Below are 27,990 nucleotides of genomic sequence, written 5' to 3'. Positions count from 1 at the left end.
TTCGGAAGTTTATATTGTAGATAGCAGTCATTTCCGTTACCTTGCAGCATTAAAACTATATTTCGTATAGGAGATATTGATGTCATGTAATTTAATCTTTTTGGATATGCAACAAAACGTTACTATCAGTTGAATTTAGTTTTATTTAAAAGTGTTATACTTCCATTTATCTTATTACATGTGTTAAATATAGGGTTGAACTGCAATGTTTTCTTTCCAACCTCACAATCAGGTTTGTATTATCATATTTATATAGCTACAAAAGTTTCCAAAATTCATAGATAGCTTATTAGATAGTCTTTTACATTTGATGACATAACAAGTATATACATGAAATTTATATTGTATATCTTCCTTAAAAATGTCTTTAAAAATTTCCGTTTTATAACCTTATATGTCTATTACATTAATACAAACTTATGAAATTTTTGTCTATTTCATGTCTGTCTTTAGTAAAAGATAATTTCCTGGATTACAAAATAAATTACTTTCTATATGTGTACATTTTTATTTTATTCAATCTTGAAAATAATTAGAGCAAAATATTTAAAATTTCTTATTTCTAAAAAAGAGAATTATTTCTAGGTGTTATATCATCTGACGCAATTAACTTCAGTAGTTAGTCCAAAATCTACATCATTTTCAGTTAAAGTTAAAAGACAAAATGAATTGAAAAAATCTATGAATGATATCTCTTCTGGTAATTTGTCAGACGTAAGATAATTTGGTAATGTATTACATAAAACTATAATGATGCAAATTACTAAGTTTACTTTTTATTTTAGGCTACTAAAAATTATATTGATACATTAATAGGCAAATTAAACATGTCTGATGTAATTACAATGTTTGATATAAGGACAAATAACGTTATGGTAGCATTAGATCAAGTTTCTATGAAAATTTTTAAGAGAAATTTAGAAAAAAATAATAAGTGGAAAGTCTATGCATCAGGATTAAATTCCACAAAAAACAAACACAAATATCTATATAAAAGATGTATGGAAGAAATTATTTTACCTGCTATGTATTTACCATCGAAACAATATCATACAACATTATGTACCTTTTGTAACAAAAATTCATTTAATCACTATGTACAAATTCGTAGTTTTAGAACAAAACGTAATGTCTCTACTGAATTAGAAAAACAATCATCATTTATAAATAAATTTAAAAACTTAGTTGGTCATTTCTCTGGAACAGTAAGATCATGTATTATTTATTATCTATATTGATATTTTATATACTTTGTGAATAACTTTCTTACTTCATAGAATACAGGATTAGTACATGCTCTGAAAGAAAAGGACTTGGCAACAATAAAAAATTTATTTAATAGTCAAACATCGACAGAAGAATATAAAAGAATTATATTAGCTTTTATTGAAGGATATGAAGCAGGACTTAGACGCCAAACATATTCAACTTTTGGATGGTTTAAAATATTATGTAGTTTATTAACAGGAACTGTATTATTAATCTTTTGGTATGGAGGTATGTATTATAGAGGTATAATACAATTTCTATCATTATTTTCTTTGATAACTTTATTTTAATATATTTTTTTGTAGTTACTATCTGTCATTAGCATTTTAAAAAAATATATGTTAATATTGAATATTATCGATTATTTCAAATAAATAATCATAATAATTTGAAAGTCACTGAAAAATTATTTCACTAAAGAAAGAAGAATATTTTTAATATTAACTGTATTATATTAACTATATAATATTAAATATTAAAGTGATAGAGGAGCATTAAAGGAGTATTTAAAATATATTAATATGCTTTAGATTACTAATAATGATGTAAATTTTCTTATACCTTTCATATTGCAGTTTATGTTGTAGGAAGTGGATTACGATTTCCAATGGATGGTGTTAAGTTTAGACCAGAAATAACAGACATAACTTTTAATGATGTTAAAGGAGTAAGTAAATTATTTAAAAGATTCTAATATATCTAAAATCTAATAAATTCTAAAATGAATAAAATCTAATAAGATTTTTCATTTTACTAAATACTGTATATTCATTTGTTTATATACAATTAGGTTGCAGAAGCTAAACAAGAATTAAGAGATATAGTTGAATTTTTAAAAAATCCAGAAAAATTTGTTGCACTCGGTGCAAAATTACCTAAAGGTGTATTACTAGTAGGACCACCAGGAACAGGAAAAACATTATTAGCTAGAGCAGTAGCTGGCGAAGCTGGTGTCCCATTTTTTCAAGCTGCTGGACCTGAATTTGAAGAGATTTTAGTAGGACAAGGTGCACGAAGAATGAGAGATTTATTTAGTAAGTTATAAACAAAATATTGCGAACACAAAATAAATATTAAAGAAACATTCTAAATCATACATTAAATAAAACAAAAAAAACTTCTAAAGAAATATTATTAATGGTTTTCAATTTTTTTTTCTTCTACACTTTTTCTTTATTATAATTAATATATATTGATTATTTATAAGCCATATTAGTTCGATATATGTACTATATATGTATATTAGGAATTGTACATGCTATTTATATTTCAATGTTATGATCACAACATTCTAATGCTGTCGTTAATGTTGTCTATTTATATTCTTTTTTTTATCTGTATCATGATTTAATGAGCCTTAATTAGCAAGTGTGTATTACCTCAAAAAAATTTTTTATTTTGGGAATTATAAAACAATATGCCCTACAAAAGATATTCATAGTTATCTTCATTTTGAATAAAAATTTAAAGAGAAGAAAAGAGAATTTATTTTGATATCATATGTAATTTATATTATGATGTGCAATTTCAATTAAAGTGTCCTGAAAATTTTGTATTACTTATTCATGATCTGTTATTCTTTTTCAGAAGCAGCAAAAGAAAAAGCACCTGCCGTAATATTTATAGATGAAATTGATTCTGTTGGTGCAAAACGAACAAATTCAGCTCTTCATCCATATGCGAATCAAACAGTAAATCAGTTACTTACGGAAATGGATGGGTAAATAAAAAATTTTACCTCTTTATCCTGTAGAATATGGAATAATTCTGAAAATTAATATAGGTTATATGCGAAAGCAAAGGAAATTAATAGAAGAAAAGATAAAGAAATTAATGAATATCTTTTTAAATTTTTTAAAAATAATATATGTATTACAAGTTCAACAATTTCGTATTACTTTCTTAATGTATTTTCTCAAGATATGTTTTTATTTCATGTGCATTAAAACTAGGAGACTGAATCTACAATATAAACAATATGTATAATATAGTAAGCATATTATGTTTCCTTATATTAGAGTTAAAGAAATGAGTGTAGGATGGCAAAATAGTACTAATTACATTCATTCATTTCTTTCTCCTATTAATTTTCCTTCTTCTTTTTCTGAAGAAATAAAGTTCAAATTTTAAATTTTGTTACTTATAATTTATAAATTATGACCTTATATATCGATTTTATGTACATTTATTATCATTAATAGTTATATATTTCTTTGTACTTACAGATTTCTTCAGAACGAAGGTGTTATAGTATTAGGTGCGACGAATAGACGGGATGATTTAGATAAAGCATTAATGCGACCCGGTCGTTTTGATGTTGAAGTTCTTGTTGATATACCAGATTACTTAAGCCGGAAGGAAATTTTTGATTTATATTTATCAAGAATATTAACACAAGAGGTTGATGCAGACTATTTAGCAAAGTGTACTCCTGGATTTACTGGAGCTGATATAGAGAATATGGTATTCATTTGAAAATAAGTATTAATTTTAGATCAAGTTAATTTTATTATTATGAGCTTAATTTTAAAAGGTAAATCAAGCAGCTTTAAGAGCTGCTATAAATGATGCTGAATATGTAACAATGAAACATTTAGAATATGCTAGAGATAAAATAATCATGGGTCCAGAAAGAAAACAAAAAATTAAAGATACAGAAACTAATACCATTACAGCATATCATGAAGCAGGACATGCATTAGTTGCATATTATACTAAAGATGCACCACCTATACATAAAATTACCATCTTGTCTCATAGCCATTCTTTGGGACATGTAAGTGTTATAAATTAATAATTGTATTTTTTATTGATATTACATTTCAGTACTCTTTTTGTATAGACCGCGTTTTTATTTAACGACGAATATCATACAACGAAATCCAAATTATTAGCTCTAATGGATAGTTCAATGGGTGGTCGTGCTGCAGAAGAATTAATTTTTGGTTCTGATAAAGTAACAGCAGGAGCATATAACGATTTTCAGGTATTTTGATATAGTTCATATTTATATTAATAATATCTTATCACATATGGTACAATAATTAAAAAATAAATTACAAGAGCTTAGGAAACAAATTCTAAATACTAAAAATATTCCTAATTTTATTTGCAAATAGTGAAAATTTGAAAATATTACATTGTAATCATTGATAATATTGATAATCATATTTCTTAGAGGGCGACTTCCATCGCAGAAGAGATGGTACACAAGTATGGTATGTCTGAAAAAGTTGGTTTTGGTACAATTCGTAGAAATGGTCAAGGGGATGGATTTCAATTAGGACCTAGCACAAGTGATCTTGCTGATAAGGAAGTGAAGCGCCTTTTACAAGTAAATTTTATCACCATATAATGTTAATTCTATCATGTAATATTATTCTTTAACCTTTTACATCAAAATTACTATATTTTCTACTTAGGAATCATATGAACGAGCAAAACTGACATTACAAAAACATGCGAAAGAACTTAAAAAAGTAGCAGATGCTTTACTTAAGTACGAAACATTAAGCAGTAAAGATGTAGAAGCTATTATTAATGGAGAAAAAATTCCACCTGAGACTTTGAAGAATCAACCACGAATTGTAGATCCGACTGAACATGTATTATAAGTAGCATATCGAGATATTCAGTTTAAGATGATAAGTAAAATAAATTATTTGGTGCAGTATCGCAATTTACAATCATACTTTATATTACTTTATTATAAGTAATTATATTTTACAATTTTCAATTTTACAAATTTAATTAAGATATATCAGCTTTTTCAATTGAGAACTTTGTAATACATAACTTCTATTTCATTATCTAATTACTTATTTCTTTAATAAATTAAATTTATATAACAGTTCATACAAATTTACTTTTTGTAACCAATTAATACCTTACAGAGTCTCAACTGAAAATAAATTAAGACAATATACAAATATATCAGAAAATAACATAAATGTGACGAATTATACATAATTACATAAAAATACCAAACTATACATAATTATATACCAAAACAAAATTTTTACATTACCTAAAATTTGAAGTAATAATCGTACAGTTGGAATTTTTATCAAATATAATTCTGCAAAGGAAATTTTATTTTTCATTTACAGAAAATATGTCAATACTATTATTATTGTTACATAAATTTATTGTATGCAATATTGAACTGAAAATATCAATGATCTATTTTTACAATATGATTGTATTCCTGTTACTAATATAACAATAAATTCTTTTTTTATGTTAGCCAATTTTCGATCTCATGTTGAAAAAATAAATTATTGTAAATTCTGCACCAAAAATATATAGGAAAATATTATTAAGTTGATTATTTTTTTATATATTAGAAAAATGCATTGTTTTAGTCGGAAATAAACCATAATTTTATTCAAACTAATATTTACTAAATAATGCTAAACATTCTTTAAAGTATTATATTATTCAATTTTTAACGTGGTTAACCAATTGTTTGGTTGAAAGAAAATATTTTTATTTGTACAAAATATTCAAACAGATTAATAACATTTAGGCCATATAGCATTAACATTTTATTTACTACATAGATATTATAAATTATACAAAATTATATATGTATCCATATATTTCATATTTCGTATAATCCCTATCTATTCCTTCATCATACGATACAGATCACGCTATTATTATTGCATCTAAATTTACTTCTAATACATTACTATAATTCATTAATGCTTACTCCTTTCGTTTTGTTTAAAATTTAATGACATTGAATTTAGCAATTAACAACGTGTAATATTATTTGACAATGTTTTTAAAATAAAGTTCTATAAAATTCAAATTCGATTGTGTGTTAAATAAACAATTTGCATAAAATATACTATACATATGTGAGCAAATATAAACCACGGAAAATGATCTCTAATATAAATCTATAAGATTAAGATTATATATGTACAATAAACGGATGTACAGGAAAACTCATTTATAGAAGTATTCATACAAATATCACAGTTTACTAACTTTGAGAGAAATCATAACAGTTTAAATTCTCCGAATAATTAATTGGTAATATACTTGATATTAATTGTAATATATATGTGAAAACCGATTCAAAGAAATTCTTGGCTTCAAATAAATTTTTTCAATAAAGAGGTGAATACTATCATTTAAGTAATATTGAAGATTGTTATATATTCGATAAATTTACATGAAAAAATTTTTCTCACTAAAATAAAATTTTCATACACAGTTAAAACTTACATTTTTTCTTAAAAAATAAAAAAGTTACTTTCACTAGCATATGCTGATTGAGTCTTACAAAATTTATATTGATATAATACGAATATATCATAACATAAAACTAATGAATAAAAAAAGAAAATAGTTAGAAATATTATTAAAAATACTTTAGTTACAAAAGTACTACTTATAGTAAACATATAGAACCTTTTTAAAGATTCAATAAGAATAAATATTTTTAACATGTAAGCTAATTTAAAATATAAAGTTCTATATGATATATAAAATTTCATAACATTAAACTTAAAAAAGAAAAATATCTATGAAGAATTAATAACGGGAATTTATTGTTATCTTATAAGGAATAAAGAGGGAACTGCATTTGTTATGTTTCTCTTTAATGACTTTTTTGCACCTTTTTTTACTAAAAAAGAATTTTTATTTACAAAGCAAAATAAATTGCCAGTAACACTAGCACACGCAATGGGAATACCGCTTTCCTATTGCTTGATTTAGTCTACCTGACATTCGATCATACAAAATAGGTAGAGAAATTTTTGTTTTTTGTTTTTTCTCATTAACGAAGCAAAAGTATCTTGAAGAATCAAAAAAACGATCCTTCGAAGATCTATAAGCCTCAGAAACGGCATTAGAGCCGCATAATATCGCCAGGTCTATTTTTTTTCCTTCAATTGAAAGTAATACAAAATCTTTGACAAGAAACAAAACGCAGATCGTTTTATGTGGCAAGATTACGTATATTATAAATATATTTGACGGAAAATAAGCAAGGCGAGTTTTTTCTTCTCTTTTAAAAATTACCAATAAAATCAATCTGCAAGCAACAGTACTTTGTTCACACTTTCTTATTATTTTTCTTTTTCATGGAAACACATTTCTTGTATTTTTATTTTGTTTGGCTATGTAGGATAGTATGTTAATTCATGATGACGTTGAAGAACAGAAAACTCGAAATCAGTAAAATTTGAATGATATTTTACAAATTAAAAAGAAGATCTTTGTGATAATCTATGATCGATGGATCTTGTTTTATGAAAATTATTTCATTCTACGTATTTCTAATCGTGATGACCGATAAATTATTGCATTCTACGATTACGACATATAATATTTTACTGATCTATAAAATTGTCCTACCCCATGCAGTATTGTTAATATTCGAATAATTATCCATTTGTACTCCATTTTTTCTCCGTCGAAATTTATATTTCAATTCGAGAAAAAAAGATCAATTATTAAACAACACAAGGCAATATTTGTACAAAATTTTTGTTACAAAGGAAAATATATTTCTTTATCGTGATATTAAATATTAACATGGAATATAGATAAATAAAATATCAATAAAAAAAAGAAAATAAACAATTCACAAATCAACAAACTTCCGATGGAGGGAAAAAATACAGTGCAAAGTCCAATTGTATGGTAATTTAGTTATACCATGCCCATTCAAACAATCTTGTCCCATCAGCGTATTTTCATTTTCCATTGAAACAATATAGTATTCAAAATGATGCTCACGATTTCCTATGCAGACAAGATCGCCGTTATTATTACCTTTTCGTTTAAATATAACTATATCTATTGACTGTCTGTGTAAATATGAATGTATATATGTTTCAATATAATTTATTTCCGCTATTTTGTTTTTAATTTTTTTTCTTTTTTTTATAAATCGGTGCTGTTACATTACAGATGTCTAGATACCAGTATCAATTTTAACGTTTCGCATTTATTCTCGTATTATTAATTTGAGCCAATAATTTTACAATATTAATCTTACTGTTCTCCTTTTCTTTGTTTGGCAAATAAAGGATAGTACGATTATTGCACATTGTTAACTGTTTCATAAAAATGTTTCACATATTTTTCATGAATATATCGATATCCGCATCTAGATAAATTCAAATTGTAAATCAAACAGCACAGACAAACCCTGATTACACGATAATATCGAATAATTCCTACCTAAAATCTTTGTGCGTACAACAACAAGTAATATCGTAGTACATATACTTTTTTTTTACTTACGAGTTACAAATAGCAGTACTGTTATAGAAATTTCCAAGATCTTCGATCATTTGGTCAAGTTAATGAAAGTCATTTATTCACGTCTAAGAACTTCCTATAATTGCTCGGTTCATATTTTCCATTAATTTTTTCTTTCTTTCTCTTATTTTTTTTTTTTTTCTTGTCATTTCACAACCTATGGAAGGTCGAGTCCTCTTTTCTTTTCGTCCATTTATTTAACTGCTAGTTTCAAATCACTACTTGGTTCGTCGAATGATTCTCTTTTTTTATGTTTGTACAATTCACAACTCGCCTTACAGTAAGATTACCGTCTTATTAGTTTTGTTTTAATAGTTTAGAATATTTGAAACTACGTTGTAACTCATTTCATACAAAGAATGTGTTACTCTCGCTGTATTTCAGGCTGCGTGGGAAACTAACGTTTTCTTGTTGCTTATAAATGTGTGATGCAATTACCAGAAATATTTATTAACCTTTTGAAGTATTGCTGATTTCCACTTTTTTTCTATATCTTTTTCTTTTTTCTACCTTTTTATTCATTTTATTCTGTTTAAATTTGAATCAATATATAAAAATACGCTTAATAGGCATGCTCATATAAAGTATCTTTTAATATCTTCCAAGAAATCTCGTTCGATTCTCTATTCTTAATTTGTCATTTAAAAACTTTATGATATGCCGAGAGATTACTTTCGTCGAAAAGTTTTGTTCCTTTTTGGGTCATCGTATTGGCTCGATTCATGCTTCAAAAGGTTAATAGAAACGTGCAGGTTACAAATTCAAAACCATGATTACATGCGTAACATTCTAGATTTATGGAATTCGAAATTCTTCGAATTCCCACATACGATTATTTAGTTACGGTATGTGAAATGGCGATTAAAAACCGGTATTAGCAATGTAGTGCCTTTATATGGCAATAGCACAAACCAAAAAACGTATTCAAAATATACTCCGGTTAATCGTAACGTTACGAAAAAATTAGACATAAATTCACACAGAAATTACTCTTGTAGATACAAAAACATAAATTTTAAATAATTCGTTATTTTTTAACTTATTTCATTCCTTCTTCTTTGTATTTTTTTATTGTCATAATAATTGCTTATTTGATTATTAAAATGTTAATCGATTAACAGAAACACGAGATTTGGTTCATGCTATTTAGTACGTCAATAGTAACTCTCAAGAACAAGATTTCACAAAAATCATACTATATATTTACATGGTGTTAACATTCGCAACGCCATATAATCCTTTACAGAATGATAATATAGAATTCTTGCAAATGTCGTGTGTTCGTGATCATTTGCGAGTAAATAACGTTTACCCCATATTTTTTATAAAAATCTAATATTTTACGATGTTGAAGCGCATCATTTTAAGACTTCGACGTGAAAAATAATTTTAAGTGATGAAATTCATACAACCGCGATCATACCATACATTTTTGTGTGGATTCTCTACAAAAAATTCTAACTTTTTCTGCTTTGAAAGCTAAGTAACCACGGTAAGTTAGGAATAAAAATCGGTTAAACAACTATCCAATTCATAAAATTCTCGATCAAGAACGCCGTAGAAAAATATAAATTGGCGGTGTATTTATGGTAATTCGGATTTCATTGATGAACAAAACGATATACCAGGAAGACCCGCCATAGTAATAATTATTTAGCAGTATTATCGATGTAGAATCCAGTACGGTACATAAATATGAAATTTTATGTCTTTCGAAGCACAATTCTTTTTCTTTTCTTTTTGCTTTATCTTTTATTTAAAACAAAAGTGCTCAAACTTCAATTACCCAAATTATACGAATTTTGATCAATTTTTGGTAGATCATATTAATATTTAAAAATCATATCCAAAGTAACAATTTGAAGTCATATTTAAAAAGATGGTAACCGTGAATGTAATAAATTTATTTATATTAATAATAAAGTTTAAAGCACGTGACAGGACAGAATAAAAGGAAGAGAAATGTAAAAATTAACAAACAGTAATAGTGATTTTATGAAGTTTGAATACTTCTGATCTAAAATGTGATGTTTTATCAATCAAACGCAAATTTGACAAATTTATATAGATATGAGGTAAAATAAAACATTTATAAATTTACATACTCGCTTTTTTGCCGTCACTTTGCCGGTCAGAAAAAGCGTACTACATACTGGGTTCAATACCGATTGTTATGTAAAAAGAAGCTCACCAATGTCCAGCAGGTGATCGTAAATATTTCTTAGAAACGCTTGAGTAACAAAGTCGCAATAACGCGTTCTTAAATGACTTAGAAACAAACGTTTCAAAACGACGAATATAAAGTATTTATATAAAATCAACTTCCACTTATTCGAATCTCAAATACTTCACAGCGACGATCGCTCTATTTGAGCAACTTCTTCGTCATATTTTTCACACTTGAAAACTCAATGTTCCACCAAAGACACCTAAGACTTCACTGAAGACATTTACACTTTTTAGTTTCACTAGTGGCAAATTCAAGAAATATATAATGTTCGAAGATTATATTTGCATCACAGTGATTTCTTTCTCGCTTTACTTACTTTAAAAAATAAGAAATACAAGTATAAAAAAAATACCATTGGCAGTCACTCATTCTGCTCTTTTATATTGAATTGAATTATGAATACTTATAACTGCGTCAAAATTATGTTCAATTCAATAGTCAATATAGTATTCAACTCTTTTAAAGACATCTTTTTTATATTTGAATTTTCTATCATGAGCTCCTCTCATTATAATGTATGTTAGTACTGTAATTGAAAAGATAAATTAAAGACATTAATTCTGGTATATTCTTGTTATCATGTATGTATTACCTAAGCAGTAGAGATTTATTTAATGTCTCAATAAACGGTAAAAAATGACAAATTGACGTAAATTATATTCATAAATATAAAACAAGAAAGAATTCTTTATTCCAACAAAAACTCAAACTGATGCATCTTTATGTGATCACTGTGACATGTATTATTTGATATTAGCACAAGGAACTAGGATTTAATCGTTAATCCTTTTATACTGCCACTATAATGTTTTGCATATTAAAATGGAATATTTATGCAAATTACTATCATTATAAAATGGAGTCATGCGAACATACAATTTAAGAATTATTTTTCCAACCTTTGGTAGATCACTATGCAAAATCACAAGAAATCCATGAATTACTTTTGTATATGCTTTCAACGATTAGGCTCTGTCACTTCATTAAACAAAGGTGTCAGTGAATCAACATCTTGTAATCCATCAAAATTACCAAGTGGGTCCAAATCATTTGTTTCTGTATCAGCTTCTCCAAGGAAATTGGCTTCAAGCAAATCCACAACATTCCTACATAAACTGCTAGAAGTAGACTCGTTAACAGTTTCATTGTGCAAGTTTAAAGAATTCAGAGTAGGACTTGAGAGCATCGGTTCGTTAGTATCCTGATACGTTTCTTGCGATTGAATTGTATGTAGTGGTGTCGAAGGATATGATCTAGATCCATTACTATCTTCTGTGTAAGATGGCGTATATGTTGATACTGGCACAGGTAATGGTGTATTAGGATAGGAGCGTGACTGTATTATTTTCTGTAATGCTCCACCTACTGGAATATCAAGTACATTTGATGGATCCAACATATCCTCTTCTGACAAGTTTAAATTTGAATTTGGTAAAGCATCCAACACTATTGAATTGTTTTCTATCAAGCCTTCTTCTGCAGGTTGTTCCGGTAAAATTTGCAAGCTTTGAGTTCCTTCTTCATCCAAAATGTTTAATATATTCGTTATGTTTTCAGGTGTAATTTCTTTGTCACCCATTAAGAAATTTTGGTCATCTGATATAAAATTTGGATCAACGTCATCAAGTAAATATGTTGAAGGTCCTTCTGGTTGACCCATTGATCCAAAATCATTGAACTCACTAGGTACTGGCGTAGGCGCTATGGAACTGCTTGTAGATGGATTAAAACTCTGGCTTTGAAAGGATGATAAGCAATGTTGCGTTGAAATAGGTGACATCAATGCAGGATTAACCATTCTATGTAATGGAACTGATTGCGACCTATAAAGTTCACTGGTAAATTGTTTATTGTTATGAAACAATTCGCTAATTTCCTGATCAGGTTGACTTTTTTGATAAACGTTTTTAATTTCTTGTAAATTTTCCTGACTTGGATAATTAATGAGTAATTGTTTTTGCGGTGCTAAATCAGAAGATAAAAATGCAGCACACTGTGATCCTTGTCCTTCTCTTTTTGGTGTAACTGAAATTTGCGTTGTACTACTATCCACCTGCACTTCCGACGACTTGGTAGAAATCAACGGTAACTGTGGTGTAGATGACGCTTGTCTAACTAATTCCGGACCACTTGTGGGAACAACAAAAGTATCATTCTTGCTAGTATAAGGCATACTGCAAGATATTGAACGCGATAAGGATTTGTGAGTACGAGCTCTGGAACTACTTGCTTGTAAATTGCTTCTCGACCGTGGCACAGGTGTATTTCGTGGTGAAACGAATGGGCTAGCGTTTGCAGAATTAGATTTGGAAGCGCGACCATTAATAGGTGAATGTGGGCCAGGCGATATTGGCGTAAAATTAAATATTCGACGTCGTGTATTTGGGCTCTGTGGAACTGTATTAGTAATAACATTCGAGTCTTGAACATGTTCTACAACATTCGTTTCAAAACTGACTCTACGTCTGGTATTATTTTGGTTCGAATGGTTTAGTAAAGTTGGTAATATCAAATTGTGTTTTTGAGTGATTTCACGTTTTTCAACATTCTGCCTAATGATAGCAGCAGGTAATACATCAACAGGTGCATGTACAGTCCCTCCTTTCAAATTCTGTTGTAATATTAATCTTAGCTGTGAAACTTTATCAGATCTTGATATTTGTTCATCAATAGCAATGGTATTTGCTTCCACATCTGAACTTGATGAATTGCTTTGTTGAAAATACTGTAATAATTCCTCCTCTTGTTCTTGAGAGTTGTTACCTCCATTCAAATAATCATCTAAAGCATCCGAATCAATAGAGCCAAGTTTCTCGGTTTTACCTGCAAGATTTGAATTCTCTTGCAATAATAGAATCTGGTCTTTAGTTAAAACTGTAGATTCCTCTATTGCATTTGAACTAGACTCAAAAGTGTTGGGACAACCATTTACTTTAATGCAACTTTTGGAACATGTTGATGATTCATTATCACAGTTTTTGGTAGGCTGATTGTTAACAGCCTCGTTTGTTTTGCACTTGGTAGGCTTCAGATTACTAGCTAGTATCACCGAAATTTTCCCGGGACGTTGTATAGATGTAAGCTTAGGCAACAACACATTGGAATGCTCTACATTCTCTTGTATTTGCTGTTCTGTAAGTTTTGTCTGCTTCTCAGGACTTGTCTCTGATGGTTGATTCAATACAATTGGATTGGCACGCTTTCTGGAATTTTTGGGTTTGATATCTCGCTGTGTATTTACGCAGTTGGTCATTACTACACTAGGGTTGCTATTATTCTGTATGTCTTCAATCGATTGTACCACTATATTATCACAGTTGGATTCCAGGGAGATGTTACATGGCTGACTACTAGTAGCTTTAAAAACTTTCTTCTGCCGATTGGTTACTACAGCAGATGAACTCAATTTCGTTAATGCATTCTGCTGCCCACTCGATACATTTGTACCTTGAGATGACTGATTGGATTTAGTTTTCTTATTTCCCTTATTTGCCCCCGTTTTATTATCGACAGTCTTCTCTTTGTTCTGGTTCTGAAACATTTAAGAAACATTACATTTACTGTTAGTTACCTACATCTTGTTACTTACTAAGAAAATATTTTATACCTGTATAACAGTATCAAGATGACGGTGTTTTTGATCCCTTATATGTTCTCGCTGTTGTAGCTTTCGTTGCAACTGTAATTGTGCTTCTCTAAGCTTCCCAGATTTTCCACTAATAGGTGTTGCACGTATATCTGTATTTGTCTCTGAATATATAAAATAACTTATAATATACAATCAGAAAGAATGCTTCTGAAATATATGACAATCATCAAACCTTTATTTGTCGATGTATTCGAATTTCCTGAAGCACATAATATGCACACAGCAGATAGAGATCGAGTATCAACACACAGATTATCAACAAGATGACGTGCTAAGGCACTCAAAGTTGGAAATTTCAAACCAAGGAGGCTTTCTGCCCATTCTCTGATCAATGTAGATGCAGCTCCCAACATTTCTTCAGTAATATTTTCATCTACTTCATCACCCTAAAAAATTTAAAATTTAATTATAATACAAAATATAGTGTGTGTTTCGTAAAATATAGAGAAAATATACATTATATACAGTTTTTAAAACAATTTTGTGTCTTACAGTCTGAGTGCCAGATATATTAGGCAATGTTGGAGGATCCAATTTAACTCTCTTGCGCATTCCAGCATAACAGTAACGCGAATTGCCTCGTGTGCCTAGTCTACGTGGTCGAACTCTTGGATATACTTGTTTCATAACTTTACCGAAATCAGCAGTTGATAAGGGTTTCATAGAATTTCGCATACAATACATACTGTAAATAAATTGAAAACAGAAATGTAAAATAACAAATAACAATAAGATACTCAAAGTTTAATTAATTAATAAAAAACTTTTAGGACAACTTTTAAAACATGTCATATTTAAACTACTTACTTATATTCATCATAAACTTCTTGTTTTGGTAAAGAAACATCTGGATCTTCTTCTAAATGTGTTTTAATCCACATGATAGTTTGATGAATTTCATAACGATTTCCTAATGGATTTAATGGTTGTCTCAAAGGATCAACAGTTCCTCCAGTATTAGTCAATGATAGTGGAAGTTTCAGGTACAACAATAATTTTTCTTCTATTTTCAGTTGTTCAATTTGTGAGAAGATTTCTTGAATACGTGTTTTTGATTCTTCACTGTATATGAAAATCAATAAAGTTGATTTGTATATAATTATATATAAAACACACTGTATATAAAATTTATCGAATGTACATTGTTTAAAATAATACTTGAATGGAAACATATTTAAAACCGTGGTAATATAAAAGCAAAATTTACATATTTATTCTCCATATATGTGTTTATAATTTACATGTAGTTCTGTTTTAAATACTTATACATAGAATATAATTTCTATAAAAGAATTATAGCATATAATCAATAACGTTTTTATGCGCATATGAAATATGTAATTTTTCTGTAAGTATTAACATAACATGGTAAAATAAATTTAGTAAAGTATAGCTTAAAATAGAATTTGTTTAGTTAGCTTGTAAATTTAAATAAAGAATTATTTTATTTCTATTTCCTCCGAAAATTATATAAATACATCTTTCCTTTTTTTATTATTAGCGAATTACATATATATTTGTCTTATTATAGAATCTTCAATTTCATTTGCATATGAGAGCATAAATTTAAATTAAGTTGAAAATATATTTCAGACACACAATTAATATTAAGTTGTTTCAATACTTTCTCAAAAATGTATCGGCTTATGAGTATTTTAGATTATAGATTTCAAACAGAATAACAATGTTTCTCCTTTATTCCTAATTGCTTGATTTATATAAAGATTATTACTATAAATGGTACTTTTATTTCAAAAGTAAAGCAAAGACATTAAATACTTATCCTAATTTATTTTACAGTATTCATTATTCCATAAAGATAAAAATATATATATTTATACAAAATTTTTATTCAAATACCTTCTCTTCATTTGAAATAGAAATATGTAACAGTGTGATTCTACTTAAACATATACCTCTTATTTAAAACTTTAGGCAATAGTTGAAACTCTGTTTTTATTTATAAATTCAGTTGAAATCTTTGTGCTTATTATACATTGCATTAAAAAAAGATGTTTGAAATAACTTTAATATTACAGTAATTATTATTATAAATAAAGAGAAATAAAAGAAACATTGTTTTTATTTAGCATAAACATTGAAGAAAGTATGTGTTAACAAAATGTATTAAGTAACTTCAATTTCACAATTGCAAACTAAATAAATCATTAAAGAAGAATAAAGAGAAATATAAAAAGAAGCATATAAACAATTAAATTTTTTAATGCAAAATTTCTTTTGGATATTATCACCTAATTTTCTTCAACTTATAATAGAAACATTCAAATAATTGAACAAATCGCAATTTTGGCCAAAAATTCTACAAATTCATTAATGTAAAAGGAAAAAAACATGATACATTGAGAATAAAAAGAAAGAAAAGCCTAGAGGCAGGAGAAGAGAAAATGAGAGAAAAGAACGGGAAGGAGCGAGAGCGAGTAAGCAAGCAAGGGAGGGAGAGAAAGAAAGAAAAAGAGAGACAGAGAGAGTGAGTGAATGAGTGAGAGATAGATAGAGAGAGAGAGAGAGAGAGAGAGAGAGAGAGAGAACAATTGAATTAACCTGATGCTATCTTCGATCATGAGCCGAATTTTGTCGTACTTGGTGGTTGTGCCATGATTTGCCAGAGCCGTGAACTTGGCCGCGATGATATCCTGAAGTAGGTCGTCGTCGTGGAAGCCGTTTGAAAATCTGCCGGCAGCCGGTCGCTGACTCGACTGTAGTTGCTTGTTAGTATCATTAATGCCGGCGTTGATGCTACCGTCACCATTCTCAAGGGAAACGTCAGTTCGTTCCTTCTTAATTCGCCTGCCGTCGAACGCGCTTTCGTCGGCATTAAGCTCGATTCTTGCGGGTGGTTTGCTGACGCAGGGCTTCGTTTGATCATGGTTATCAGTACTCATCGTACCCCGTCAGAGCGGAGGCGCTTCGATTATGTGTGGAAAAATTGATCACCTCCCGTAGGACGACGCGAGTACCCTACCATTTTGTCAGAGTCAGCTGGACTACTTGTTAGCATTGCACTCCCGGTGATTATACATGAGCGCCATTCGAGACCCTCCACTCGCGCGGACCCGACAAGTCGCCGAAGCGCATACAATATGAGAATAACCACCGATCCGTCATACCGATCTCACGAGCAACATTTTATCCATGCCTTTTGGCATAGTTCATTTTGGCGGAATGCTCTTATGCGCAACCCATGACCAACTTTAATATCAGGATTAGTGGACGGTCTACCAGGCACGGAAATCCGAGCACTTTGCGCGTTCTTCAATCGTCATAGATCTTGCGCTTTGTCTTGTGAGTATGTCGCTTCATGTCGCTTTCTCCTACGTGTTAAGTCGTATTCTCATCGAACTTGCGTTTCCCTTAAAAAGATCACCAACTATTGGTAAATAGTTCTCGAAATTCCATTGAATTTATATATTTTTATCGTATATCTGTATAAATATTGTATGTATTTTATTGTTAATGAGCTCATACAATTTTCAACTTCATAGATTCAACGGCAAAATGTCATTATATTTTTTCTCAACGATCGTTCGTTGCAATTCTACCTATTTTATTTCTTTAATGTCAGGTTTCTTATTGGATGTTTATAATTGAATACGCTTAATTATTGGTTGATACGCTATGGTTTTGGAAATACTAGACACAATAATATGATTGGCTAGCGTTAATACTTTGTAATTAAAATTTAAAATATATCTGAATGAAATAAAAGTTTAAGTATATGAAATAAGTAATTTTATATTCATGAAAAACAAGTTTTTTTCAAATAGTAATAGTTATAAGTTTATATCTTAACAATTTTATATTGGTAGTAATTCTTAATAAATAGATTTTGCCTGCCTAGTTATTTGTACATAATCAAGGCATCAAAACAAATAGAAGAAAAATCCTACCATCGTACCTAATGCCGAGAATGAATATCTAAAAGTTATATGTACGTTATAAGAGCTAATAGGTAAGATTATCGTAATATAAAATTATTTAGTTGATTTTTTACTTTAGACTGTTACATATTTAATATTATATATAACTATTACCTTGTAATTACAATTATATACTATCACGATTTGTAATCTATTATCAGTTACAAAATGAATTTTGTCTTCTGTAAATTTTCGATATAATCATTATTAATTAATATCATTATATAATTACCATTTAATTAAATAATCTACTATAAATACTAATTATTGGTGATTATTACATTAACATTCATCGTATTAAAAAATCATATGTTATGAATTATTTTCAAATTTAGAAATTAAAAAATTTGTAAATATTGTTTTAAAAAAGATATAACATTATCTACACACCGAATATCTAATTTTGGTGAGTGATATTGTATAAAATGATATTTTTTTTTAAGATCTTTCACTATATGTTATTCAAGTGGCATAAGGTAATAGTGATTAACCTTTTACAGATTGAAGTGCTACAGAATCATGTTGAAGATGTTGAGTTTGCCACAAAATTCTTATTTACGTCAATTTGGATTGAAACACTATTTGAAATATCGCAATTTCCATTCAAAAAGAAATGTAGCATTTAGTGCTACAAAATACGATAGAAATGTAACAGAAAGTGATGTTAATAAATTTAAAAATGGACAAATTATTCATGGTTTTATAGTAGATGAAATTGCAAAAATAGATGAAGTATATCTAACTGCAGTGAGATTAACTCATTTGGGAACAGGGGCACAGTATTTACATTTAGCCAGAGATGACAGTAATAATGTATTTTCAGTTGGATTTCGTACAACTCCAAAAGATTCTACAGGTTTACCTCATATCCTAGAACATACTACTCTCTGTGGTAGTGAAAGATATCCATGTAGAGACCCATTTTTTAAAATGTTACGGAGATCGTTGGCTACATTTATGAATGCTATGACAGGACCTGATTATACCATATATCCATTTTCTACACAAAACTTGAAAGATTATCGAAATTTACAGTCAGTGTATTTGGATTCTGTATTTAAACCAAATTTAAGAGAACTTGATTTTAAACAGGAAGGATGGAGATTAGAACATGCAGATGTTAATGACAAAAATTCCCCTATTACTTTTAAAGGCGTAGTTTTTAATGAGATGAAAGGTGTCTTCAATGAAAATCAAACAATATTAGCTGAAAAATTACTAAATCTTATTTTACCTAATCATACATATGCAGTAATTTCTGGTGGAGATCCTCTTGTTATTCCTACTTTAAGATATGTTGATCTACTCAATTTCCATCAAATTTATTATCATCCTTCTAACTCTCGATTCTATTCCTATGGCAATTTTCCTTTAGAAGATCATTTAAAATTTATCAATGATCGATACCTCTTTCTAATGGATAAGATAGATACATCTATGTCCAAAGTTCCTTCAGAAAAACGGTGGAACAATCCAAAGAAAGAACATATTACATGTAGGCCAGATCCAATGGCACCAGATCCTAGTCGACAAGGTAGCATAGCTATTGGTTATTTGTGCAATGATATCACTGATATACAAAAGAATTTTGAAATAAACATTTTATCTCAACTATTATTAAAAGGTCCAAATTCAGCATTTTTTAAAGCCTTAGTAGAATCAAAACTGGGAACTGCTTTTGGCCCAATGACAGGTTTTGATTCCCAATGTAAAGATACCATGTTTGTTGTCAGTTTGCTTGGTGTTAAACCAGAAGATTTTGAAAAAGTAGATAAGACTTTTAATGAAACTGTACAGAAAGTTGTTGAAGAAGGTTTTATGGAAGATCATGTTGAGGCTGTCCTACATAGTATTGAGCTTCAACTAAAACATCAAACTTCCAATTTTGGATTGCAATTACTTTTTAGCTTAACACCATTATGGAATCACAATGGCGATCTTATACAATCAATGAGAATCAATAAAGCAATTAGGAAATTTAGAGAAGGAATAAAGAACAATCCTAAATATCTTCAAGAATTAGTGAAAGCATATCTAATGGATAATAATCATAGATTGACATTAACAATGCTGCCATATGAGAAATATGATCATGAAAAAGGAGCTGCTGAACGTGAATTGTTAGAATCTAAATTAAAACAACTTTCCAAAGAAGAATTAGATCAAATTTATATAGATGGAAAAATTCTTCTTGAAGAACAACAGAAAGAAGAAGATGTGAATGTCCTTCCTACTTTAGAAATAAAAGATATAAAAGAAGATGTAGAACGATATAAATTGGAGGATATGAAGGTAGTTGGTGTTCCTTTACAAGTTGCTACTGAACCAACAAATGGTGTTTGCTATTATCGAGGAATTCTTGGTACACAAGATTTAGCACAGGAATTAAAACCATTGTTGCCACTTTTCAATAATATTATTTCAAAAATGGGTACAAAAAATTATGATTATAGAAATTTTGATCAAATGATACGATTGAAGACTGGAGGTTTAAATTTTATGAATCACATTGTAGAACATAAAAATAGCTTATTGCAATATGAAGAAGGAGTATTAATAGAATCTTATTGTCTAGATCGTAATGTAAATGATATGTGGAAATTATGGTTAGAATTGTTCAATAATGTCCAATTATCTGATATTGAGAGATTTACAACATTAGTTAAAATTAATGCTGCAGATTTGATTAACGGTATTGCGGATTTAGGGCACACTTATGTAATGAGTAGTGCAGCCAGTTTGGTCTCACCAGTCACTAAATTCAAGGAAACTCTATCAGGATTACAATATGTCTCAAACATGAAAAAAATAACACAAATGTCAGATTTAAACCCTGTTTTAAGTCAAATGCAAGAAATATCTGATTATATTTTAAATAAACAACATCTGAGATCAGCAATAAATTTATGTACAAATAACAAAGACATGATATTAGAAAGTATCAGTGAATTTTATAGTTCATTGAAAGGTACACCACAAAACACATATACTTTTACACATGGCCAAAATATTGAAATGGAAGATAGCGCTATCCATTATGTATTACCATATGCTGTAAATTATGCAGCTAAAGCAATTCTTACTGTACCATATACAAATCCTGACTTCGCATCATTACGAGTACTTTCTAAATTGATCACATCACTTTACTTACATCCAGAAATTCGTGAAAAAGGTGGAGCTTATGGAGGTGGTGCTATATTGTCATCAGATGGAATATTCACATTTTATTCTTATAGAGATCCTAATTCTACTCGTACTTTAGACTTATTTGACAAAGCTTATGAATTCTTATTGAAGTATCCATTATCCCAAAGTGATATTGATGAAGCAAAATTAGGAATATTTCAACATCTTGATGCGCCAGTTTCCCCAAGTAATCGTGGAATGATTAAATTTAGATACAACGTAACGGATGATGATATTCAAGAACAAAGAAAAAGATTGAAAGCTGTAACTAAAGACCAACTTATGCACGTTGGTACTAAATATTTACAACCTGATCAGAAACATATTAGAGTAGGACGTGCGTTGATTGGACCAGTTAATCACGATTTATTAAATAGGCATTCAGAAAATTGGAAGGTTCAAAATCAAGAAGAAGAAATTCGAGCAAGAGCAGTCGAATGAATATTTTGTGTTAAAATAAATATTATCTATTAATTATATCAATCTACTAATTATATTAATTATGAATATTATTATCATATGTAAGCTATTTATTAAAATGAGCATCATTTATGCATATTCATGCACATACACTTAAATAGAACAATTTATGTAGTTACCATGAAATGTATTGCAATTCATTGTAAAATGTTTATATAATAAATGTTATAAAAATTACTATAATATATATGTATGCATGTATGTACAATGTAGATACAATTATAAAATATAATTGTAGTTACAGGCTAATAGTAAAGCTTAAAATATATATAAATTTATATATATATATTCCTTCACATATATTTTTTATATATAGATGGCATGTGTAAATAAGTGTATCGCAAATATGTATTTTTTGGATGCATTGAACTTATTTCATGACATACAGTGGCTTTATAATACTCCAGTTACTGATTTGTTAACTGAAGGAGTACTTGATTTTTTTCCAAAAGAATGGCTGCATGCTTTGCAAATTTTAAAAAATGAAGAACTTAATGATTTTGTTGTAAAAAAAATGACAAAGGTTGGTAAATAATTAACAGTAAAATAAAACAAACAGTAAAATATAAAATATACATATATGTTGATATAATATCACAAATACATTATTTAATTTTTTAGCCAGAATGGTCAAAAACCTTAATAGCTTTTGTTGAAAAGTGTAGATATATTGATCAATTACCAACTATAAACACTGTATTATCAACAACATTACCAAAGGACTTCCAAATAGGTCTTACTAGCAAAAAACAACATGAAATAATGCATTTGGCACATCTGGTACATATGCAATGTGCACCTCTAAATATTAAAGTTATTATTGATCTTGGTGCAGGTTTGGTAAGAAATCCATATTTATGTAATGCTATTCAGGAAAAATGAAATTTGTATTTCTTTTCTAAAAAATGTTTATACCATGCTTTCATTCCAGGGATATATTTGCCAATTATTATATCATTTATATGGATATAAAGTTCTAGGATTAGAAAAAAGTCAAGTAAACATAGATAATGCTCAAAAGAGACAACTAAAAAGGTTTCCTGATTCATTAATGCATGTTAAATATAATTGTTGTGATTTAAAATGCAATTCTGTTGAGACAATAGAAACTATTTTAAGTAATGAGTTTCAAGAAAAGTCAAATGTTTGTTTGATTGGTTTACATGCTTGTGGAGATCTTAGCATATATGCATCAAAAATATTTCGTGATATGACAGCAGCACGTGTTTTTATTATAGTTCCTTGTTGTTATCATAAGCTTTCAATATCAAAAAGAATAAAAATAAATGTATCAACTGAAAAACAATATTTTAACAATTTCCCTTTATCTAATTGTCTTAAAACTATAATTAATAATACTGATTTTGACATTGGTTTCTTCTTGAGGCAGCCCTTTTTACGACTAGCATGCCAAGAACCAGCAGACAGATGGAATAATATGTCTATTGAAACACACAATGAACATTCCTTTTATGTTCTTGCAAGGGCTGTCCTTCAATTATATGCATCTAAAAGTATGTGTCAATTTTTTATTTCAAATACTATTTACTTAACATTAATGTAAAATATAAAATGCTTTAGATGGATTTTTCCTTAAGAAACGTAAACAAAAAGGAACAAGAAAATCTCAATGTTGCGACTTCAAAACTTATGTTAGAGATTCACTAACTAGATACATTTTACAACCACAGGAAGAAGAAGCATTAAAAGAACAAGGTGATATTCTATTAATTTGTCACATTCTAAAAACTTTCTGTTGTTTTTATGACTCTTTTGGTATATTATATGTTACAAAAATACATTTTCACAAAACTATAATGAATGATTAAGAGGTTATTTTGGTTTTTAGATGTACAACTTAATCTTGATATGCATGAAAAAAACATCATAGAGCTATGGGAAAATCACTGTGATAAATTAAAGATTGTAGAAACATATACTGGTTTACAACTGATGTTGCAAGCATCAGCAGAATCATTTGTTTTACAAGATCGATTATGTTGGATGGAAGAACAAGGTTTAGAAGCAAAAATTATTCCTGTAATGAATAAATACTTATCCCCACGAGCATATGCAATTGTATCACAAAAGAAATAATAAATTTTATAAATTAGCAGTTTTATAAATCGTATTTTGCTATATAATTATAAACTGATCTACAAGTATTATATCTAACTATATCAAATATTTTATCTACATTTTTCTACGACAATAAGTAATTATTTGACTGGTTATGTATTAGAAGATAATAAATTATAGTAGAAATAACTTCTAATTTGAAAAATATACTAAGATTAATATGTTAAATAATAAATTATATTTTATCTGTATGGATGAATTTGTGATGCTGCTTTAATATTAGTTTTGATTGCACTTGGAGCTTTACTCATTTGTCCCACTACAAACACATAAAATATATTGGTTAATATTGTGAATATAAACATTAATGTTATAATTAATCAAATTAGAGTGGATTTGCTTACTAGATGGATTTCCTAAAGATCCTTGTCCTGGAGCTTGTTGTTGATTTCCAGGCCTACCTACCATCATCCCACTTGGCACAGAATTTACACCAGATTGAACCATTTGCACAGAATCAGACTAGAAGGTAAAAGTGCAAAATATAAGACAAAATTATTCCGGATATAATTTTACTCGTTGTAACTATTTTTTGGAACATTCACTTAAGATCACTGATCACTTTATATGAGATTTGTGTCATAGCTAAAGTATTAAAAATATTAACTTAAAAGAAATTTACCTTTAAACCTTTACCCATACCCACAGCTGCTACAAGAGCATGAGTATCTGCAGTACTACTTGTCTGGGCTTGAGTTGCTCTAGATCCAGCTTCACTTTCCCATTCCTCACGCGCCTTATTTGCTACATCCCATATATTATTAATGACTTTTGTGTACTGACCCATATGTTTCTGAAAATTATAAAATGCATACATATTTTATAAGAAAAATAACATTTAGTGTTCCACTCGCTAAATGGACCTACTATGAAATTTATAGTATTTTTAAACCATTAGAGGAAAATTAACTTTTGTATATCAAAATTAAAATGTTTATTAATATCAAGTTGTATTAATATCAACTTAAATAAATATGCAATCTACTACAAATTTACAATAATATTTTTTAAACATAAAAGTTAAGATTTCCTCTAATAGTTTAATATTAATAAAAAAGCATGTGTTGCTGCAATGTAAATAAATTATAAAATAATTTGAAATTTAAAATTGTACTGAAAAATATGATAATTTAAAGTGCTATTATAGGTAACTAAATACAAAACATGTTAAAATATATAAAGGATATTTTTGTCTTCAAAATTTGAAAATTATTATATGTATAATTTGTAACTATTTTAATTTCAGTCCAAAGCGAATGGAACTAATAAAAGCTGAAAGCTAGCTGATAGTAGCTTACATTGCAGTCCTAGTTGATGTTTAGTTAGCAGATTAAAAGAGAAATAGAACATCTTATATTATCTTTAGACTTATACAATAAGACAATAGAGAGATATATTATAATTTTATCTCTGTCTTAAAGTACTTTCAAGATTTAAACTCATTAAATCTTCTAATTATTAACAGGAAGTGAAATTTATATAAATATTCATAGTTAATTTTTAAAAAGATGTAATATATAAATAAGAAATGGTTTTTCTTACATGTGATGCTTCAAAATTTACATTTGCAGCTTTTGTTTCAAGCTGCATCATTTTTTGTTCTGCTTGAGGTTCCACTTTAGTTCGTAGATAATCTGGTACTAAATCATGAGCAAATGTGGGAATTCTACCTTCGGTTAAACGAAGCAATTCTTCATCTTTCTCTGGACTTAATCTTAATGGTAAAACTGTTAAGTTCCTTAAATTTGGTGCTTTATCATGTCCAAGAATTTTTGAGAGACTGGTCAACTATAAAAACAGCTTGTTTTAAATTAAATCATTTAAATTAAGCAAAATTGGTTTTATTTAAAAGTTTCAACTACATTAACTTACATGTCCTGAAATAAGTGCAAAATTGTCCAGAAAATTTGGCCAATTCAATGTTTCATATTCGTGTTCCAATTTAAATATCATTGCAGCAATTGCAGTCTTTAAATCATTTACTCTCATAATAATAGCCTCCAAAGCGGAATCCAGTTGCTTTTCTTCTCTTTGCATTTTCAATCTTGTTAAAATATAAATAAAGACATATTGTAATATTTTTACATGCATTGTTATTCATTATTATTAAAGTAGCACAAGTAATTGTGTATAAACAATATTATATTCATATTTATTTTATTAAAGATAGCATACTTACTATTAGACGTACAATAATCCAACAAAATTCGTAATTGTTTATTGTGGTATTCTTTTATTAATATTAGTCTTACATTATTACAGCATAAACATTCGTACGCATTTTGTACATGATCGTTCTCGTATCTCTGATCATGATGGATATTAATCATGAACATAGTAATACACGAAATATAAATCACCACTTTAGGCTTGACGGCGGGGGGGGGGGGCACTTCCCGGAGCGAAGAACATGGTCACGTGGTATTTTGCGGTCACATCGGTGATTGGCTCTAGCATAATTGCGCGAAATTTCAAAATGAGATCTCTGATTTGTTTACAATTATAGATGTACGATAAAATATTCTCCATAAAACGGAGGCACGAAGTGTTTTATTTATATATTGGCATACTGAAATGTTAATAGTGTCATATAAATGTTATCGTACATTATTGAGACGTTAGAATTAATTGGCTAAAAGTTAAAATCTACAGATATGAATCTACAGATATATTGTTTTCCTTTAGTATCTACTTTTGCAACTACCATATCCATGGGCAACTACGCAATAGATTCAGTATGTTTTTCAGTATTATTATGACACAGAGGAAATAAACCCGTCAACCTGTTACGGCAATTACACTGATTTACTTTTATTTGATGAAAATAAAATTACGCTTGCGCGATCACAACCAATCACCAATGCGGCCTCAAAGTACCACATGACCATAATTCCTGTTTTTCGGGAACGACTTCACTTCTCTTAGTTACTGTTCCGACGTTCTGAACATTGTCCTGAATCTCAATATTCCTATGTCGATGGTTATGGTGGAGTGTGTAAATAAAGTCTATTAGACTACTTAATAATTTTCTAAATGAATTAATCAAAATATATTATAGTAAATAATAGTAATATACAAATTTGAAAGATTTGATGTTGTACTTCTATTTGAAGTATTTTCATTATTTTTAAGTAAATAATTTTAAATAAATAATATATATATAAAGCAAGAGATTTCGATGATTTTTGATATGTGTAGAAATCAATGTTTAGAAGAACTTTTTCCTATACATATAACAATGGACGACCAATTATAAGCAGTATTTACTGTAGTGGTATCGACTGTTTTGTGCGAATAACTCAGAAGCTGAAATCGACCATCGGTTAAACGTATAAAAAAATGTTGTTCAAAATGTTGAGTTTTGCAACGTATAGAAAAATCATCGAGATCGGAGGGGAGGTAACTTCTCTGAAGTTTCAACAAAATAAGTTCCCTTTGCTTTTTGACAAATTTTACTTTTAATGACTGATAAGGAATTATACAAATTTGTAGGTGCATAAAAAATCAAAATTACTAATACAAAGTAAATACAAATAAGCAGTAAGAGTAACTCATATGAAAAGTTACAGAAAAGAAGATTTTTTAAATTCAATCACAAGCATCAAAATTGCTTTAAAAAACAGTATTATAATCTTATATACATAAGAGTAAAAATTTTTTATTTAGTATTTATTAAGATCAAGATACTCGGTAAATAACTTTTCACATTATCCTAAGGATATTACTGTGGCATGTTTCTAAGTTTAAACATAATTATCTTTGATATTTCATTTTTATATTTTTTAAATATACTATAATTAAAGCATTAC

The 27,990-nt window shown here is 28.4% G+C and overlaps 5 protein-coding genes across 11 annotated transcripts; 3 read left to right on the top strand and 2 right to left on the bottom strand.

Annotated features, from left to right (window-relative positions):
- Positions 1 to 24: 24 nt before the first annotated feature.
- Positions 25 to 5,686, top strand: YME1L (ATP-dependent zinc metalloprotease YME1L). 4 transcript variants are annotated; one of them, XM_033350915.2, is made up of 12 exons: positions 25 to 232; positions 586 to 714; positions 786 to 1,205; positions 1,278 to 1,497; positions 1,857 to 1,936; positions 2,060 to 2,303; positions 2,857 to 2,989; positions 3,495 to 3,732; positions 3,803 to 4,045; positions 4,112 to 4,255; positions 4,448 to 4,603; positions 4,692 to 5,686. In XM_033350915.2, the coding sequence occupies exons 1-12, from the start codon at positions 206 to 208 to the stop codon at positions 4,881 to 4,883; spliced, it is 2,226 nt and encodes a 741-aa protein (XP_033206806.1). In that variant the 5' UTR covers positions 25 to 205; the 3' UTR covers positions 4,884 to 5,686. The 4 variants fall into 4 exon arrangements, with proteins under 4 accessions (XP_033206806.1, XP_033206805.1, XP_033206807.1 ...); XM_033350914.2 differs by having other exon boundaries at positions 1,845 to 1,936; XM_033350916.2 differs by having other exon boundaries at positions 26 to 232; positions 586 to 700; positions 1,845 to 1,936.
- A 1,216-nt stretch (positions 5,687 to 6,902) lies between these two features.
- LOC117166695 (uncharacterized) lies at positions 6,903 to 17,776 on the bottom strand. 3 transcript variants are annotated; one of them, XR_013058264.1, is made up of 7 exons: positions 16,998 to 17,776; positions 15,243 to 15,497; positions 14,928 to 15,120; positions 14,608 to 14,821; positions 14,394 to 14,536; positions 8,539 to 14,318; positions 6,903 to 8,401 (listed from the first exon to the last, which is right to left on the bottom strand). XR_013058264.1 is itself a non-coding variant. In XM_033350910.2 (6 exons), the coding sequence occupies exons 1-6, from the start codon at positions 17,336 to 17,338 to the stop codon at positions 11,745 to 11,747; spliced, it is 3,720 nt and encodes a 1,239-aa protein (XP_033206801.1). In that variant the 5' UTR covers positions 17,339 to 17,776; the 3' UTR covers positions 6,903 to 11,744. The 3 variants fall into 3 exon arrangements, 1 of the variants encoding a protein (XP_033206801.1); XR_004466284.2 differs by having other exon boundaries at positions 6,903 to 8,034; XM_033350910.2 differs by having other exon boundaries at positions 6,903 to 14,318.
- Positions 17,777 to 18,277: 501 nt separating this feature from the next.
- On the top strand, positions 18,278 to 22,219 carry LOC117166696 (presequence protease, mitochondrial). Of its 2 annotated transcripts, none has more exons than XM_033350911.2 (2): positions 18,278 to 18,405; positions 18,874 to 22,219. In XM_033350911.2, the coding sequence occupies exons 1-2, from the start codon at positions 18,383 to 18,385 to the stop codon at positions 22,001 to 22,003; spliced, it is 3,153 nt and encodes a 1,050-aa protein (XP_033206802.1). In that variant the 5' UTR covers positions 18,278 to 18,382; the 3' UTR covers positions 22,004 to 22,219. The 2 variants fall into 2 exon arrangements, with proteins under 2 accessions (XP_033206802.1, XP_033206804.1); XM_033350913.2 differs by lacking the exon at positions 18,278 to 18,405 and adding an exon at positions 18,633 to 18,779.
- Positions 22,220 to 22,388: 169 nt separating this feature from the next.
- LOC117166698 (methyltransferase-like protein 25B) lies at positions 22,389 to 24,139 on the top strand. The gene is made up of 6 exons (XM_076617821.1): positions 22,389 to 22,565; positions 22,664 to 22,882; positions 22,974 to 23,267; positions 23,433 to 23,556; positions 23,624 to 23,818; positions 23,892 to 24,139. The coding sequence occupies exons 1-6, from the start codon at positions 22,389 to 22,391 to the stop codon at positions 24,137 to 24,139; spliced, it is 1,257 nt and encodes a 418-aa protein (XP_076473936.1).
- Positions 24,140 to 26,572, bottom strand: MED8 (mediator complex subunit 8). Its single transcript, XM_033350920.2, has 6 exons — positions 26,361 to 26,572; positions 26,054 to 26,225; positions 25,724 to 25,969; positions 24,804 to 24,974; positions 24,526 to 24,643; positions 24,140 to 24,440 (listed from the first exon to the last, which is right to left on the bottom strand). Exons 2-6 carry the CDS (start codon positions 26,216 to 26,218, stop codon positions 24,364 to 24,366), a joined length of 777 nt encoding a protein of 258 aa, XP_033206811.1. The 5' UTR covers positions 26,219 to 26,225; positions 26,361 to 26,572; the 3' UTR covers positions 24,140 to 24,363.
- Between the last annotated feature and the right edge of the window lie 1,418 nt (positions 26,573 to 27,990).

Source organism: Bombus vancouverensis, chromosome 4, assembly GCF_051014615.1.
Source record: "Bombus vancouverensis nearcticus chromosome 4, iyBomVanc1_principal, whole genome shotgun sequence".
NCBI lineage: Eukaryota > Metazoa > Arthropoda > Insecta > Hymenoptera > Apidae > Bombus > Bombus vancouverensis.
This window is presented reverse-complemented; position numbering and strand designations above follow the sequence as displayed.